This window comes from Podarcis filfolensis, assembly GCF_964270895.1.
Source record: "Podarcis filfolensis genome assembly, chromosome: 1".
NCBI classification, from domain to species: Eukaryota; Metazoa; Chordata; class Lepidosauria; order Squamata; family Lacertidae; genus Podarcis; species Podarcis filfolensis.
The window spans coordinates 74829457-74849021 of NC_139604.1; the positions used below are offsets into that span (position 1 = coordinate 74829457).

General features: G+C 39.0%; 2 protein-coding genes across 5 annotated transcripts in view; one reads left to right on the forward strand and one right to left on the reverse strand.

Moving 5' to 3' along the window:
- Positions 1-19565, reverse strand: part of ANO3 (anoctamin 3) — a 238764-nt gene that overhangs the window by 22240 nt on the left and 196959 nt on the right. For all 4 annotated transcript variants that reach the window (XM_083597851.1, XM_083597850.1, XM_083597852.1 and 1 more), the window contains one exon: positions 18088-18148. In XM_083597851.1, coding sequence (XP_083453977.1) covers positions 18088-18148 — 61 coding nt within the window. The remainder of the gene's footprint in view (positions 1-18087; positions 18149-19565) is intronic.
- Positions 1412-17536, forward strand: MUC15 (mucin 15, cell surface associated). The gene is made up of 4 exons (XM_083599905.1): positions 1412-1738; positions 8336-9075; positions 10612-10767; positions 13842-17536. The coding sequence occupies exons 2-4, from the start codon at positions 8379-8381 to the stop codon at positions 14006-14008; spliced, it is 1020 nt and encodes a 339-aa protein (XP_083456031.1). The 5' UTR covers positions 1412-1738; positions 8336-8378; the 3' UTR covers positions 14009-17536.

Below are 19565 nucleotides of genomic sequence, written 5' to 3' on the forward strand. Positions count from 1 at the left end.
AGCTAACATCCGGTGCTCAGTGCACAGAATAGACTGTCCCTTGTTCCCACGGTACAGTCCCATAACATCAACATCCTGTTTGGCTTTCCAGCCATCTGGAGCACTCAGCAGCATTGCTCCTTTTTCGTAACATGAACTTGAGTGTGCTGTGGCATTCAGGCTGGGTTCTGCTCACGGAAGGTGCCTCAGTCCCAGCTTGGATGATCTCCTCCCCTACCACAGCCTTCCTTGCTGCAGCCCACCACATTCAAGAGAGTCCCCTGACCCTCTGGAGAGTCTTGGAAGCAGCGCTGAGGAGGGGAAGCCCAAGGAGAGAAGGGTTGGGTAGGAAGATACTTACCACCTACATCCTTACTTACATGCTTCTGGGTTTTTATGGCATTTTCTTCAAATCCACATTACATTAAATCTTTCATTACATGTGTTTAGGTGCCAGGAGAAAACCTTCTCCTAGGCCTTTGGCTAATTAATCAATCTATAGGGTGAGGATATTGTTTTGTCTGTTATTATTATATATATATTGTGTTTATATACTGTAAACCACTCTATGATCCTTGGATGAAGGATGGCATAAATAAAATAAAATAAAATTTATTAAAATAAAATAAAATAATAAAATAAAATAAGAGAACAGGCAGTTCCTGAAGTATCCTGGACCCAAGTTGTTACGGGCCTTGTAAATTAATACAAGAACCACAAGAGTTAATACAACCACCACAAAGGGTGATTATATGCAAAAGAGGACAGGGGCCGTGAACTATTAATTCTTGTCTAGAAGAGGGGATTTTGACAGGGATTCAGGGTTAATGGATTAAAAATAAAACTTTTACCCCACGATTACAGATTACAATTTAATGTACTTAAAAGTTTTATGTATTTGTTTTCTTAGCAGATTTATAGGGCTGCCCATCAACATGTTCCCTGAGCAGGTTACAAGGCAACAAGTAAAATGCCATACTGTTGCCATAAAGTATACCTCCAGGCTAGTGCAGTAGTATAAAGTGAAAAACTGATCTTTCTTTCTTTCTTTCTTTCTTTCTTTCTTTCTTTCTTTCTTTCTTTCTTTTCACCTTTTAATTAGCATTACAGAAGACTAGCAAATGAGTTTCTCATTCTGCTTACAAAATGCAGATAAGAATATTTAATGACAGTGCCCTTTAAATCAGAAGCTGATATATGCCACTAGCAAGTTAGCTAAGAGTGTGGCAACACTTTTTTTTTTGTTCCAAATACTTTAGTACTGTATTCATTCCTTCCCTTTAAGAAGAGAAAGTATGTTGACTCACATCTCTCGGGACTTCAGCTTTGGGGCACATTTTGAGTAGCAATAAAGTTCCCTCCAAAATTGCTACAAGCCTCCTATAAAATAATGACGGTTCATTGAATGCTGAACTTCTAAAAACCGTTCATCTTGAAGCAGCCCCTGGTAGTCTTTCCCGGAGCAACAAAATGACCTGTTCACTTGATCCTGAAAGCTCCGAATTCTATGATCTCTCTAATGCTATGTCTCAACAAGACAGCTGAGAAGCAGGTCATTCTGGTTCTCAGGTGCTCTATTACACTCAGAGAAATGCAGCCCCACCTAATTTCATTTCTACTGTGCATTCCTGACCACCACAACACTGACACGTTTACATTACCTGCATTGCACAGTTTTCAGCAGACTAGTCTTATTGCACTCCAAGTAGGGGGAGAGTTTTTTCAACAACTTCCTAAATATTACTGCTGAGCTGAAAAGGTAAGTGGCTTTTAGTTAATGGTTTTTCCCAAGTAATCTTTCTAGTCTCTTGCATTAACTCTTCAAAAATATCTCTGTCTGTAAGTGATCCCGGTTAGAAACTAACAGCTGTATCAGCCAGGTAATGCCCTGGCTTGGCACAGATCTGAAGATATGTTCTTAGTTGCGTTTAACTTACATTCTGCTTGCAATGTCTCCCCCTCTCCTTCACTTCTAAGCAGTGGGAAAGAGGAGGCATGTCTCAAGCAATTTAAATGACAGTATTTCTCAAAGTGATAAACTCTAGCATGTGTTAACTGTATATAAACACTACCCCAAATGACCTTTTACTGTTCAGTAACATTATAATGTCTGCTGTTGTTTCTGAAAGTTTCAAAGTTAGTATTTCATCTTTAACATGTGCAGTTACTTGCTGAGAATGTATGTAGAAGACAACACTTCTCTGTAGTTGTCTATGAATGTATACACTGGCTAAGATGCACCTGTACAGGAAATACTGGATTATTGGAGTTTTCCTATTTAAGCAGATAGGGGAAACTATCTGGAAAAACACCTCCCTCTGCCCCACAAACGAGAATTAATGATGGGGTAGAAAAAGTGAGATTAGCACTGGATTTTTTTTAAAAAATGTCTTCAAACAATTATGGTCAAGTAGCCTTTTAGCCTTTACAAGACATATGCTAAATGATATCACTAGAAGATACTAAGTTGGGATGGGGCAATAAATTAAATTAAGTTCACATTTAAAGGTGAAGCTACCTAGTTTGCACTTTCTGGGCAATACAGAAATTGAAGCTTTGAAATGTTCGCTTCTCTGAATTTTGCAATGTGGCCCTCAAAGTCAAGTAATATGTGCAAAATGCATACACTAAAATAGCACATGCATAAAGATTCATATAGTAGTGAAATTAACAAATAATAATGCTTTGGACTAGAGAAACCTGCATTACAATGTGCATATTAGAAGTTTACATTGCAACCGATGAATTTTCATGGGGCCATTAATTTCATATAAAAAATCATAAACTGGTGTGGAAATCTAGAGGACTGAATTTAAGATTGGACAAATGAGGAACTGACATTGACATATTCACCCATTCCTAATACCAAGGTATATAAGACAATATGTAGACGCAATATAAGTATGAAGGTCATTAACTTACTTTATTTCATGCTTATTATTACCCTTTATGAATAATGATACTAGAAGAAGTACAGCAGGCATGATAGCTGCACCAGTGTGTTTTCGACATGGCAACCCCACCATTACCAAACTACAGATGATGTTTAAAATTTAAAACAGCTTTTAACATTGTGGTTTGGGGCTGGTTCAGGGGAGCGGGAGACTGTGGAGAGCAGGGCTGCTCGTTCACAGACATTATACCTTAATACAGTGGTGTCCAAACTTTTTTCAAAGAGGGCCAGATTTGATGAAGTGAAGGGCTGTGAGGGCCAACCAAAGCTGTTGACCATTTTTTTAGGATTGAAGTTGTTGAGTCACAGTGGCCAAATTGAACCAACCGACGAGCCAAATTAGGCCCCCGAAACAAACTTTGGACATGCCTGCTTTAATACAAAAATCATTGGTGGCTATGAATCTGAATGAGGTGCATTAGATACAGGAAGAGTGAGTGCCTCCCACTTTCTCCTTCTACAATAGCTTAACGATTGAAAATTTCACCTCTATGCCCAGGAGATATGTAAGTTTACAATGTAAGGGCAGGAAGTGTGAAAGTGTCATGCCAAAGACGATAGAGTGTTGCAGAGGCAGGAAGCGCCACCTCTCTTTTCACCATGCCCAAAGTCATTCAGATGGAGGAAAGATACCCAGAGAAATTTCTCTTTACAGAGGCATCATGTGCTTAAAGGGGCTTCCTGGTCACACCTCTCAACACACCCCTGATAATGCACAGCTCTGCCAGTGCGCAAGTGTTAGCAGCATTCCAGGGCATAGGAGTCCACTTGCGTAGGTTTCTGCATCTCATCTTAATATGTGGATAGCAGGGCCAGGGCCAATGAGATTATGGAATTATCAGGGCAAGGCTAGAGGCAGAATGCAATCCTATCGATTACATGATGCCCCATCAAACAAGTATCATGTGAAGGGATCTTATGACCGTCACACATGTGATTTTGCTATTGCAAAGCTAAGTGAAGTCTTACTGTGTATAAAGTATACCCTGCAAAGATAATAGGACTCTAAACTATTTGCAGTTGCTACAAAATCCTAGTAGTTTACATGACCTTGTAGTCTGCTTGGGTATGGGTGTGCCTTAACTGACACACACAACCACAGAAAGAGAGGGAGGGAGGGAGGAGATATATGATTATGACTGGCTCTCATAAATCAAAACTCTAATTGGCATATGCCTTATTTGAATTCATGAGAATCCATATTTTCCTCAATGTCTCATCATTTACATCTGCTTTGAATTTTCCCTTGCATAGTCCCTATTCATGCTCACTGAAGCAAGGACACATAGACCAGATTCCACAGTGACACCCAGAACTTTGGAATGTTCTTCCTATGAGATTCATCAAAGCCCAAAGCTGACTATAGTGAGGGTTAGTCTTAATTTCTTAACTTAAAAATATCTTTTAGTGCATTTTGATTTGTGTTGTTTTTTAATTGACATGTATTATGCATATTTTTACTGTTGTAATCCAGTGTAAGCCTTAAAGATAAAGGAAGACCAATTAAATAAATGGGGGTAGAGAGATATTAACAGTCTTTATTGGACATGAGATCCATGCATATTATATTACCATAAATTTAATCCAAACTAGGGCTGAAAACCTGCACACAACTTAGGCTGCCTAAATGCAGGTCCATCATTTTCAAGGTGGGAATATTTCAGCAGGAAAGTAAAAAATCAGGGCAAATGTGAAATACCATATTTTTCTGTGTATAAGGGGATGCTTTTTGCTAAAAAAAAATAAGGCAAAAATTGGCTGTTGTCTTATACACGGATAGTGAATGCAGAGGGCGGATGTGCGATTTATGGCAGCAGCAAGCAGGAGACTGGCAGTGGCGATTGGGCAGGTGATTGGTGGCTGTGGCTGTGGCAAGGCCTGCTGGCGATTGGCTGTGGCTGCGGAAACTGAGCAGGTGATTGGTGGCTGTGGTGAGGTGGGTAGGCGATTGAGAGCCAGTGTGGTGTAGTGGTTAAGAGCGGTAGTCTCATAATCTGGGGAACTGGGTTCGCGTCTCCGCTCCTCCACATGCAGCTGCTGGGTGACCTTGGGCTAGTCACACGTCTTTGAAGTCTCTCAGCCCCACTCACCTCACAGAGTGTTTGTTGTGGGGGAGGAAGGGAAAGGAGATTGTGAGCCACTTTGAGACTACTTAAAGGGAGTAAAAGGCGGGATATCAAATCCAAACTCTTCTTCTTCTTCTTCTTCTTTTTGGTGGCTGCAGCAAGTGGGTGGGTGGGCTGTTGGTGGCAGTGGGCGGACAGACAATTGGCAGCTGCAGTGAGGTGTGCGATTGGCAGTGACTGTGGCAAGCGATTGGCAGTAGCAGGCAGGCGGGTGAGTGATTGGCGGAAATGACCCCCGCCACCCCCCAAAAGCTAAACAACTTGATTTCATAATTGTGGGCTAAAAGGGGGGGGGTTGTCTTATACATTTGGGCATCTTATACATAGAAAAATACAGTATATGGGCTGAATTCAATTAATCTTACATTGAAATTAATGGGCCCAAATTAGCCATGGCTATTAATTTCAATGGGCGTAATCTGAGTAAAAGTTAATTGGATACAATGCTATATATTTGAATATGCTGAAGAATAAATTATACTACAGCAGTTGAGAAATCATATCTCATAATAACTACAACAGCCATCACAACCACCCCTCTTTTAAACAAAAGGGAGAGAGAACCAGTAAACTTGGAGAAGCAGTAAACTGGGCAAATACATGAAGCATTGGAGTTGTAATCACACTAAATCACTACTAAAAAGTAGCCTAGCAAGATCCCATAAGACTACAAGGGAAGTCCTGGTGGATTAACCCAAAAGTCCTCCTGGCTGTCTGCTTCCTACATTGGCTAATCTGATGCTTCTGGCAAGCTGCAAGCATGGTGTGAAGGCAATAGTCCTTCTCTCCTGCTGCTCCTCACCAGTAACTGTATTCACTGATTCACTTCCTGTGAACTTGGAGGTTCCTCCCATGATGAATGTCATTGGTGGGAACGAGGTGTAATTAGGGTTCCACCTGTTCATAAAGAATTTGTGCTACAGAGAAATGAAATGATAAACATCAGTGTCTTTAAAAAAGAAGAAGTTTTTTTGGTTTAAGTTATTACTGGGTGCTAAAGTGGCCCTTTGTAAACAACCTTGTTGGAGAGAAAGAGGCAAAACTCAAATTAGAAGCAAAGGACAAAAGCCAGATCAGCTGATTCCTGCATTTCAGCTTTTGCCACTAAGTGTATGTGCTATTATATCTGCGGGCATGCGCATGCCGAGAAATGTTAAACGAAAGAACAAGAAACCGGTTTATTATTACACATGAAAGGATTTCTGGGAAACACATAACTAAAAATAAACTCAACTATTTCTCTTTTTTTGAGTCCCCCTTTTTCCAAGTGGAAAATTATAGTGGATGGAACAAAAAAAAAGAGAGAGACTTTTGTATTGCAAGTACAGCGATTTCAGCATCATGCCCTGTAAATGAAAGCTTTAGTTAAGTGAACTTTGGGTAATTTCCTGTGGGGGTTTCAAATTACAGTCAAGGTGAAATAAAAACAAAAATGACAAAACTCACTTTGTGTAGTAATGAAATGGCTATTGATGGAAAGCAGAGTGGGTTGTGCCAGAAAGGAAAACAACAAGTATGGCCATGAAGAGAAAGGAATATTTGAGAGCTTGCTAAAAGCTCACTCGATGTTTTATTTGTTCTTCCTGTGGTTCTTTAAAGTATCGGTTATAGCGGGCGGGGGGGAGGGGGGAGAGGGAATGCAGTCACAAGGTATGACAAATGTTTTTGTTCATTCAGTCAGAGGGCTTGTAACTCAGGATAAGCAGATTAATTACATCTTGAATACCGCCACTTATGCAGGGTGGGGAATCAGCCAAATAATGATTTGTCTCTTCTGCTTTGACTCATTTCACAAGAATTGCAGCCATATTTTGAACAAAGTAATTGCAGCAAATAATTTGCTTTTATTTTATATTCAGCTTTGTGGGCAAAATATTTAAAAGCAAATAAAAAGAGTGATTTTTTTTGTAAATTTGACTGAAGTTGCCTGTGACATATGCAACATATTTTGAAAACAGGCACCAATTTGTACAGTTGACATGGTGCCTAACTAAGAGGAGATACAAGATCCCTTCACCCCTGTTCCTCATATCATGCTGTTCTCTTTCCCCTGAGGTCCTTGTCTTGAGCATAAACATCTGCCAATGGGAGTTTATGAACGTAGGTTTTTCCCGTGCAAACATCCAGGCTCCATGTGTGTACTTTAGTGAATAGGACTCCTATACATGCATAGCCCTCACACAAGTAATGTATGGAGGGGGGCTATGGCGATTTGCCTGATGGGAATTTATGAGCACAATTCTGCCAAGACCACAAAAGGGGAAAGATAATTCATGAAATGCAATGATGCAATAAAGCATTAATCACACAATTTTGTGTGATTCACAAAATTGAGTGATTAACAAATCTGTTCTGTCCACTGAAGAGACTTACCCCAGTATCACCAAACTTAAAAAGTTACCAGAATGTACTGAAACAAGAAAGGTAGCTGAGGAAAGTGAGGTTTCTTTTAGACAGTTATGGGATCTGAAAACTGACCAGGACATTTGTTCCTTAAAAAAAATATTATTTTTTTGTCCCTTAGCTGTGCTATCAGAAAGCTCGGAGAAGAGAAACCAATCTTACAGAAAACAATTTCTGATAATACACAATGAGAAAGGCAATACATTTTAAAAATACATTCCTATAAGATGACCCTATGTCTAGCTCAAGAATAATGACAGCTATTAGGCCTTGTCTATAAGACCAAACCATCCTGCTATCTTGAAAAAGAGAAATGTGTTCTTAAATTGCAAAGTTTTGAGAAAAAGCTATTACAGTAGACAAGTGTTGAATTTAGTAGTTGGGACTCCAATTTTTCAAGGAACAAGCAGAGTGATGGTAACTCCAGTCCTTCATACTGCCATTAATTGCATCAGCTGACTGGGAGTGACAACACACTGCTCTTTTCCCACTCACACCTAAACTTGTTATTGTGCGAGTACTGTAATTGGGCAGTTTAGACCTGCATAACATTTCCTTCTTAGCCCCAAATATGGGAGTCAGTCAGATCCTGAGTGTAAGCCACATATATTCATCGACTCTTTTTACAGAAGATTGGGATACCCCGCAATATCTTGGTCTATAGCGTACCAGTGAATCCATGAAAACACCAAGTTTATAAAAGGGGAAACCTAGTATTTGACCACAACTGAAACAACCAGAATGAGAACTGCAAGATATCCTTTGTGTACAGTATTTATTAATTTCGATCTTCAATTCAGTGAATCTCTGTGACTTTTTTAACATAAAAAAGATGCAATATAAAGATAAATATAAACTCTGAACTTTTTTACAGGTTCATCATATCAAGAAATAAGTATCATACCTGTGGAGGGAAAATGATGATCCCAGAAGAAATTATGTTCATTTTGCTGTTGGCTAACTTGCAGTCAACCAGAAATGCTGGTGTCAAGGCGCTAAGTATCACAGCCACTACAAGCAGCTTAAATAACACAACCATGAGTTCTACTATATTTATAAATAAATCATCCAATAAATCTGTAACTTCTGGAAGAACTCCTTCTGTAACTCTTACATCACCAACAGACACTGATGACAACACAACAAAAAATATGGTGATGGAAAGCAGTACCCAAAGCAGCAGTGTGACACTCCTTAATACTTGGCTATCTTCAACGGCACATCAGCTGAATCTTACAACAAAAGATTCAAATCAGACTTCTGCAATAATCAATGGAACATCAGCTCCTTCAGAGATGCCTACAGTCAGCAGTGGCCTGTTCACAATCTCTGAAAACTATTCAGTCACAACTTACATCAATTCAACAGAGAAAGCAATGAACAACTCTACCACAGCCAACTATAATGTCAGTTCTACCACCATAGTCTCTTCTAATGGAACTCAGATTGATGGCATAACAGTTCATCCTACCAGTAGTATGTCAAATACATCAACCATGTCACCAGGTACTAAGATCAACAGTGTTACAACAGCTTTATGGATAAGTTTGCAAACCACGAGTCTGTACTCCAGTTTTACTGATGGGTTGGCAGAAGCAAGAGAACCCCAAAAAGGTACCTTAATTTTCAAGAATATTTCACCACTCAATAATAGTATCTACATTACCATAGTCCACCCAGAGTAGATAGATATTATTAGACCCACTGTTGCAGCTGGCTCAGTTTTAAAAGGAGTTACAGAAGTTGAGCTATTTATTTTGCAGAAGAAAAACCTGACAGGATTCTAGTTTACATTTACATGGCCATAGACAGACTTTTCTTCTTCTTTCCCTCCATTGCATTCTAATAATGGTAAAATTGAAATAAAAGGACATCTTTTTCAATGTAGCATTATGTCTGAGTGAACTAATTCTGAAGAACATCAGTGCACCAAGGAAGGATAGTCAACTAAGTTCTCCTCAGAGCAGACTCATTGAAATTAATAGAGCTAACAGTCATCTTCATTAATTTCATAGGTCTAGTCTTTATAAGATTTAGTTGAATACCACCCATAGGTTCTATTTTATTTTTGCACGTGGTCCTTGTTTATAGGGAAGAAAAGCTTATTTAGTGCAGATTGTACAGCCTGTTCTGAAGAAAGAACATTGCTTTCATAATTTCCCAACTTGTCTTCAGAGTTCTGACAATGTCTATCCCCCGCAATCCAAATGCTGCTATAAAGAATATGTCAACAGAAAATACCAATACAGGGTATAAAATGTGCTATAAAGTTTGTAACCAAACTATGCAGCCTACACTTCTTTTTTCCATTTAGATTTTATTAAAGTTGGAAAGAAAATATACAACTGTTAAAAATCAAATTTCCAATATCTTTTTATCAAAGATAAAAGAAAGTAATCTAAATAAAAACACAAACCAGACGGTGAAAAAAGGAAAGCGTAAAATAAGAAAAAAGAGAACTTCTGCTTCTTCATCTAAATTATCCAAAACATCTGCTCCAAGATAGCACCCAACAATTTTGCTTTCTATAAACCAATATTTTCTTCAATCCTCAAACCCAGATATAATAAATTCATTTTCTTTTTCACACAAAAAGTCTATAATGGGTGAAGCCTATACTTCTGATTCTGATGGACAGGAAATAATTTCAGTATAAAAAGTGGAATAGATAGACAGATGTGTAATATCATATTACTTACTAAACAGATTAAGTCTTGTTTGCATTTAATTTTACTCCTTAATCTGTCCTGCACTGTGTTTCATACTGCAATTCTATTGTTCATGTTGTATTGTGACAATTCTATCTACACAACTTTAGTTGTGGGGAAGAACAAAAATATCATAAATAAATAAATAAATAAATAAATAAATAAATAAATGATATATGATAAACTGTTTTCATAATAGTTTCTTTAAAATGACTTAGAGTTATATGTAGAAGTGAATGTTTTGGATCATAAACTCTGATTGGATGTTCAGATCTTATCAGGGATCTAGACATTTTGCCTTCGCTCAGTTGCCAGTCATTATTTGGGATGACTATATAGTCTCTCTCTGCTCCCAAACCCCTAACATTCAGGGATTATTTTCCAGAGCTGCTTGTGAAAGTTATATGTTTGCTTAAAAATCCATTTTGTTTTTGTTTTTCAGAAAACCATAGTAATGGAGCTGTAGTGTTTGGTGCAATAGTAGGAGCAATTCTAGGGTGTGCATTAATCTCTCTGGTGGGGTATTTCATGTGTGGGAAGAGAAAAATGGACTCATTTGCACATCAGCGACTTTATGATGACATGAGGAATGATCCAGGTAATGAAACAGCAAAATGAACTGAGACATTATGGTCACACAGATTTCATTTTATTGTAATCATTTTGAGATAGCTTTGAGATTTTGATAGCACAGAGATCATCCTGAGAACATACCAATTGTCTGGACTTCAAAGGAGGTACTTAAATACTGAATCTTCTGCTAAAAATGGCATCCAAACTATAGACTGCAGAAAGGAAAGGATCAGATGATTCTGCACATATGCTTTTACTCATGCTTCAATGGAAGCAGGTAATAAAAGCAAAACACAATCCATACTACTGGAAAACATATCAACACCAACACTTTATACACATTGCAGTTCAATGCCCTGCTATCCACATTTGTGTAGGAAAATGAGATTTATTTGTTTGTGTTGCTTGAAGGGAAGCCAGGCTGTTCTCATATATGATATTATGCTTAAATGCTTGCATTTATTGTAGTCAAACTGCAAGGACATCTGCAGAAGCAGAAAATGTAATTTACAAATTCAGTTGGTTTCCCTTACCAAATGCAGATTTCATGCTCAAAATACACTCATTTTAATTTTCCTTAAAAATAAAATACTACCAGAAAAAAAATGCTCTGTCATGATGCTTCAGAACTAAACTTGAAACACTGCTCATTAGGTTTGTTATCCCCCTTCTATTATCTATATAACAGTGGCACTAAAAGGTCCACATTTTTCCTCTGAAATCCAGACACATTATGCCACTTATTGTACTGTTGGTGATATTATGCCCTCTCCAATTATGAGCAGCAATAAAGCAGTCAGAATGAAGTCTTTAATGGGCATCAATCTACATTATTCCTGAAGCAGATAGCTCTTCTCTGTAACAATAGGCTATGGAATGATATGTTCAGAGAAAAGAATTGCCCATAAAATGCTGTTGCAAGCTGCTCCTCAAACACAAACCTGGACACATCAAAGCAAAGAAAGCAGTATAAATTCTTGTAAGGAGATGTCTCTGAAGACTTTAGTTTACACCCAAATCCAAATTAATGTGCTCTTGCTTTAGGTAGTTTCCTGTGCAATAAACAACCATTAGAAACAAACTATCTATTCAAATGTCAAATATTTTATCACATGACACCAAAAAAATGTATTTGCATTTCCTGCATTGTTTTGACAACTGAATGCTAAACCCATATTAACTGTATTAAAACATTCAGTTTTAACATGGATTTATTCTGCTTTCTAACTTGCATTAAACAGCACAGGAGAAGCTCAATGGCCCCTTTAGGGCTAGGTGTAGAAACAATGATTTGTTCTTTCTCTTAGCTATCTTGACATGTTTATTTGAGGCACTGAACCTCAATCAATTGATTAGAAGTGGATTCCAGTTCTAAAGTAATCTAATCTTGCTTCTTTCTTGCCTTTTAGTCAGGGGGGAAGGAAAGCATTTGTGATGGTTGCCCCAGTGATTTAGCACCTAGAAAAGATCAGGCATTTCTCTCTCCTCCATTCCTCTGGATTTCCACTCTATGGAAAGTGCAGCATCTACCTGTAATGCTAAATCATGTAGCATAACAAGCAAGAGGTTTGGGCTCACATGTTTCCCTTCCCCTTCTGGTGAAGTTATGATGAAAGGTCAGGACCTACTACTTCTGTTTTATATTAATTACAGTTTAGCATCTTAAACCTAAACTGTGGTTGCTCTTAAACTATGGTTTAAGTTGGCTTATTTCAGCTGCAGGGCTGGCCCACGCGGGAGGCAGACTGAGGCAGCCACCTCAGGTGGGAGAATCCTGCTGGGCAGCACCACTGTGGGTGCCCCACCCACCCCTGCTGCCATCACTCACTGGAAGCCACCACTGTGTGACCCAGGTAAACAAAGGCTTCAGCAGTGAGGCAGCAGAGGGGGGAGGGAAGCATCTTCCCATTTCCCCCCAGGTGGCGAAACTGGACAGGCTGCCTCTGTTCAGTTGTAGTTACGATTAACTAGAATGTGTCAGGTCTGGATGACATGAAGGAGAGGAAGTGCATGAGCCAGAGATGGTCATATTTTCTCACCACACTAAGCTATGGGTCAGTGTTACATCTGAGCCAGCTCTACAGGCAAGGTAAGGACCAAGGAAAAAACATGCTGCAGAAACATCTGCTCATAGATTAGTTCTACAAAGCTAGAAGGGTTCATTTGCATCCATTTTCTTGGCCTGAGCAAGGAAGTCCTGTATAGCAGCCCCTATAATGGTTAGAGGAGAAGGAGACTTGTAGTTGCCAAAATATAGTGCTTCAGCAACACCTGTATTGAGGAAGATGAGCATGACAGAAAATATATGGGAAAGGAGTTGCCAAGTTTGTGTTGTATTTTTTGAAAGTGGATGGTTGTTGCTTGCACCATAATAACTGACTGAAAACTTCATGCCCTGGCCAGTGTGGTGAGGTGGTTAGATAGCTGGATATGTATAAGTGGTAAATACACTTATGAGTCCATGCTCAGTTATGGCACTCACAGGTCAGCCTTTGGAGAGTATCTATCTGTCTATTGCCCATCCTATCTCACTGGATTGTTGTGAGACTAAAAATGCCACTCTGAGCTCATGGGAAATGGGTGGGATAAAAATAATAGCTGCATTTTGTAGCAAAACTCCAGTCTGTCAAAGTGATTAGAGAGCCTCCCATTGACTACTATATGATTTTGATCAAGGCCTTATTTTCATACGTCTGACATTATATTTTAAACTATTTTTAAAAATGGAAATGCTTTTGCAAGCCACACTTAAATCCCAAACCGTAATGTTAGTCACCTAAGAAAAAGAGAGATTTACTGCTGCTGAGTCGCTCTAGAGTCTTGAAGCAATTCCAATTCTGTTCCTCAGTATTAATTATTCACACATGACATTTCCAGCCATGGGTGTATCCACACATGAGCAAGTGTGTATGGAGCTTGATGTTTAATCACATTTCATTCCATACACATCCCAACACCTACAACTGGCAAGAGTAGAAATACTTCCTTAGTCAGATGCATCCTGAGATAAAATAAATCATTCAAGGACCTTTTTAACATTCTATTCAAAGGAAGCATTGTTCAGAACCCTATAAATATCTGTCTACATTTATTTTGCAGTTCTACGACTAGACAACGTGCCTGAGCCTTATGGTGCAAGCTTTGGAAATCTGTCATACTACAGCCCTACAACAGTCAACGAGACAGCAGCCCAGAGCAGCAAAGAATCTCCCTATGATGCAATTCAAATGAATGACATGTCCGCATCACAACCTTCAGCACAGTAGTGTGAATAACTTGTGTCAAAACAAAACACCTCATATCCATGGTTTCTTCTTCTTCTTGAGCTTAAAGATCGGGTCATAATGGTTTGAAAGATTTTTTTTGTGTGGCACCAGCCCTCTGCCTTTTGATATGTACAGTTTTCAATAATCTAAGTGAGGCAATGCTTGTTGGCCACGTTTACAAATTTATATGCCCAGAATTTCACTTTTGTGTGCATTGTGTTTTGGATGGTTCACATATCAATGCCCTTTACTGAGTGGTCAATTCCAGTGCTAACACACAGGTCCAAACTGATTCTATGGCAAAGAATTGTGCTTTATACAAAGCAATAAGAACATTCTACCTACATTTTTGGATCTATAGTATGTCAGTGTCACAAATATGGTACCAATGCTATCCTCTCATCAGTCAATGACCTTGCATGTGTGAACCAATTCTCAGTTCATGTCTTTCTTCATCTGTTCATCTGTATTATTTAACTTAAGTCTTAACTATCTAATTCAATTTGTTACCACCAGATACGATAGGCACGAGCTCTGAAAAAGCTTAGTCGACTTTGAAAGATCACAAAGAATAGCTCTTTATGTAGTAGTTCACTGTGATAGCAGAATGCATTTCCTACGCTCACAGTCAGTATGTTTAGACTGCCAGATGCTGGACATAAACAAGAGAGGATGTCTGGCTTGTCAACTTCCATGACCATCTGCTTGGCTGCTGCTAGAATGTTGGACTGGGTGGACTTTAGACTATTTTAGCAAATCAATTATGGCATGCATGTTGTTTTTACTCTAGGGGAAATGGGGGGGAAGTGAGGGAGCCAATTATGTTCTACAAATGCAAAAAGCACTAAAATCAAGGAACTGGCACAGAGGTGGGGGTAGGTTTTTTTTTTTTTGCCCAGGGGCCACATTACCTTATGGGCAACATTCTGGGGTCTACATGGCAAGGGTGGGTGGAGAAGCAGTGCTCCCCATCTTGCCAAAAAGCAACATTCTGGCCTCAGTTCAGATTAGCACATATATTATAGGAATGCATTCAGTTGCACATGGAAAGAAATGCATTGTGCAATATGAATGTGCATAAGAATGCACAATTTGGCATGGATTCAGCTGGAGGTTGGAATGTACACTCTTCCCAACTACAGTGCATTAGTTTCATTGGGATGCTCACATCCCCATCCTCATTTTGCCACATCTTGTCAATGAAGTATGACTGGCCTGGCCAATGAACAATCAGCCCAGATGTCCGGGCAAAGAGGCTGTCTTTTCTCTTACTGCAACACCAATCTGAATGCCACAGTCTCAACAAAAATGGCTTTTTTCAGCTTTCAATTTATTGCAAGATCCTATTGGCATCAAAAGTGGTTTCAGCTGAAATACAAATAGAAGACTTGGAGTAATTATTGTCTGGACCCAAGTGGAGAATCAAAGGGCGCTCCCCATTCCCCCCCAGTTTTGAGGTTGTTTGGTTTCTCCTTGGCTGCTATTTACAGAACAATTTTTTGTCTAAATTACCTTCAGCATTGCATACAGTTAGTTTGGCCCCAAGTCTTACATGCAAGGAGAGCAAATTGTCATTTATCACAGATGCGTGTGGAAGAAGGGAGTAATAAACTAGGATAATGGAAAATAAAACAAAAACCAAAGCAATGTATTTTTTATTACATATTGTATTCCACACAGGCTAGACTGCCAAGAGAAGTGAGATTGCTTTAACTCTAGTGCTTGGGATCACAAGGCGCCAAGGAAACTATGTGACAAAAGAGATGCTTCTCAATAACAATGCAAGATAGGGAACACCAAATTCATCCCGAAACATGGGTCCTAAAATTTGCCAAGTATCTTTTATCTGAGAAGAGCAACACACTTCCCTGCTACATGCAGGAAATGCTTGCTATATGAAAGAGCACTGAGAGCCAGGGTGGACTGTCATCAGATCTCAGTTTAGTCTGGGAACTTGCTGGATAAACTGCGGGAAAACAGAGTCTTAGGAGAGCCTGTCGCCAACACTGTCGCTCCACTGGGACTACCATCAAGTGTCAGTGCCTCTGCCACCACTGAGCCATAGCATGGAACCTTTTGCTGTCTCACTTCATTCTCTCCAGACACGGTGCTTTTGGTTGGTGGTAGCAGCAACAGTAGTTTTGAATGGGAGCTGCATGGGTGCTTGGCTCCAATCCTTGGTGTGGTGTCCACTGGGTATTTTGATCATCCAAAATGCAATATACTGATGTCTAGTAGGGCATTGCATTTTGAGAGACTAAATGTCACCACGCTGCACATCGGAGCAGAGCACCAGTTTGGTTCCCTTTCAAAAGTGGCAGTAGTATGCAGTAGTAGCAGCAGCAGCAGCCTGTGTCACCCTGATTCAGGGTGTAGTGAGTGACAGGCAGTGGTTGTGGCCGAGGCTACAATAGCAGATAGCAGTATTGGCAGAAGCCCAGGCAAGGCTCCACTGGCAACACTCATGCTGAAGGCCCACTGGAATCTGGCTCTAGCCCTGTTAGTCTCTACCTTACAGGGCTGTTGTGAGGAGAAAATAGATAGTTTATTGAATGCTACCCAGAGCCCCTTGATGGAATAAAAGGATATAAATGTGAAAAATAATATTTCCATTGGCTTCTGAATTTGCCACCGTTATTATTAAATATTATTAGACCAAGGCACAATATGTCTTCAGCTTTGGGGTTGACCACCCTCACCACGCAAGCTGAGATATTATTCTATGCTTTTTAAAAGTTAGGTGTCATGCAGCACTGACTCACACTGGACATATGAACTGAAACAGAAGGGGAGAATTTGTAGCCTGTTACTCTCTCAACTTGTAGTAATAAGAGATTAGAGACAGACCTTGATAATGCAAACAGAGCTTTCAAGATAGAATGCTGAACAAATTGTCCTGTGTAAAGCCTGCTTTCCAGTTCAATCTTGATGAGCATAAATAAATAGCAGGTGCCTTTCCCCTAGAGAACTCTTCATGCTTCCCAAAAATTGAGACTTAGAAGTCTGCTGTGTTGACAGCAAAGGCAGCCTTGATCCCACAGTTCTTCCTTCCTACATACGGACTGAAATTTCATGTTATGTGCAGACTATGGGAATCAGATGTCTCTGATGGTTACCCAACCGGGTACCCTAAGGATATACTTCTATGAATTTTAGAAATAGCATGCCCTGCACAGTGTATGTAAATAATGCAAAGGGGACTTTAAATAAATCAACAGTAGCAGCAACCATTCTGCCATGAGTCAGAGACTAAATGTAGAAAGTGTAAGTACTGTATTACAAATCCAGTGGGTTTGTCTTTGTATCCCACCTGGTTTTGGACTTCTGTGGATTTATGTTGGTCTACTGAGTTGATCTATATCCAGCTTTGCGTATAGAATCATTATTGTGGCTTATTTTTTTATGACATTTTGATGCTTTTGGAGAGTCACCCTTTCCCCTTCACCAACCCAGCAGCTGGGATTGTGATAAATGCATATGAATGCATATTTGTAAACTATGTCAATAAAGCTATTTTTTAACCGTTAAGCTCTTTGTCATTGTACGCTATAGGATTAAAATGGGATGGATATTTTAGGAAAACAATGGATTAAAGAACACAGATAGTAATATGAGGTTGGATTGCCATCTTTCATGGATGCTTTAGCTGAGATTCCTGCATTGCAGCAAGTTGGATTAGATGATCCTCAGAGTCATTTCCAACTCTATGATTCTATACTCATAGTAAACTCATTGAAATTAATGGCTGTAAATTAGTCACCTCCATTCATTAACTGGTCTATTCTGCGTATGACTAGCATTGGATACAACTCATATATACCTCTAGTATAATACTGCAATGGACTGCAAAGTGAAGAGGTTTCTCTAGCACTAGAGTAATTTACCCAGTCATTTGTGTTCCTGAAGGGCTTATTTCAGCTGTGTATAGAGATCTACATCCCTAACAAGCATGACAATAATAGCTTCAAAATGTACTTATATTCTCATTTTAAAGTTCATTCCAAATTAAGACTTGCTGAGTATAATACCTTTTATTTTACAGTAACAGGTGAAATAATAATAAGAACAACAACACTTACCCCATATAGCCATAAAAATGGCAAAGAAGACAGTCCCTCCGTTATCAAATAAGTGTGTAACCTTAGAAGGAAATGAAAGAATATAAGGCAAGTAAAGGGAATTATTAAGCAATAAAATCTACCATATGCTAATATGTTCTTAATTAAAGAGTGCCATAATACTGAACAATTGCAAACAGACTCGGGTAAAGTGGATGCATAATTTCATTGGGTTTAAACATGGGCCATGCCTTCATGAACTCTATTAAAGGATCAGCAGTGGAATAAGCATAAAATTACATCTATTATATTAGCTCATTGGGCTAATGCTGTGGAGGCTAATTCTCTGCTCATTTTCATATCCACTTGTGGCAACCTCCATCCTGGCTCAAAGGCCTAAAGCAATTAAAGGCTAAATGTACCCATCTTGGTTTCCAGACCCTTGATAATCTTGGTCACATTCCCCAGCACATACTCCAGCTTGCTGATGTCCTTCTTAAACTGTGGCGCCCAGAATTGGACACAGTACTCCAGGTGGGGTCTGATCAAGACAGAATAAGGTGGTACTATTACTTCCCCTACCACACATTCAGTGAACTGGATGCTTGTGTGGTTTTGTTTAATTCTGAAATGGGCTCGAAAAGGGAGGAGGAATCTGTGGCCCTCTAGATGTTGTTGGACTTCAACTCTCATCAATGCCCCAGGCAGCATGGTTAATGGTTAGGAATGATGTAATCCAAAACCTCAGTCCCAAAATAACCTAACCTATGTTTTCCTATCACAATAAATAAAAAAATTAAGAAATTGTCCAGTAGCACCTTAGAGACCAACTAAGTTTGTTCTGGGTATAAGCTTTCGTGTGCATGGACACTTCTTCATGTATAAATGCTTGTTTTATAGCAAAGCTGTAATTCTGTTTTCCCTTATGCACAAGTGTGAACTGTTCAAAGTGCATTTTATAATGAATTGACTGCTGTCATTTTTATTCAGCAGTTCAGTTATTTTACCTTTACAAATAATAATTTATCAGTAATTTATATAATCTGTTTTTCTATTTTATCTGCATGCTATGCTGTATTGTGTTTTTAATATTCGGTTGGGAGCCACCCAGAGTGGCTGGGGAAACACAGCCAGATGGGTGGGGTATTAATTAATAATAATAATAATAATAATAATAATAATTATTCAGATACACTTGGTGTATCTGAAGAAGTGTGCATGCACACAAAAACTTATATACAGAACAAACTTAGTGAATCTCTAAGGTGCTACTGGACAATTTTTTAAATTTTTAATTTATTTCGACTGCATCAGACCAAGACGGCTACCTACCTGAATCTATTCCTATCACAATATTAGTCTGATTTAGCTAAACAAAACTGACATGAAGTTCACAGCATGCAGAGATTGTGAGCAGGTTTACTGGAACAAGAACTATTTCTAACTTAACCTGTAATACTGTAATTAATTCTGTTTGCCATTTAACTACCATTTATTTC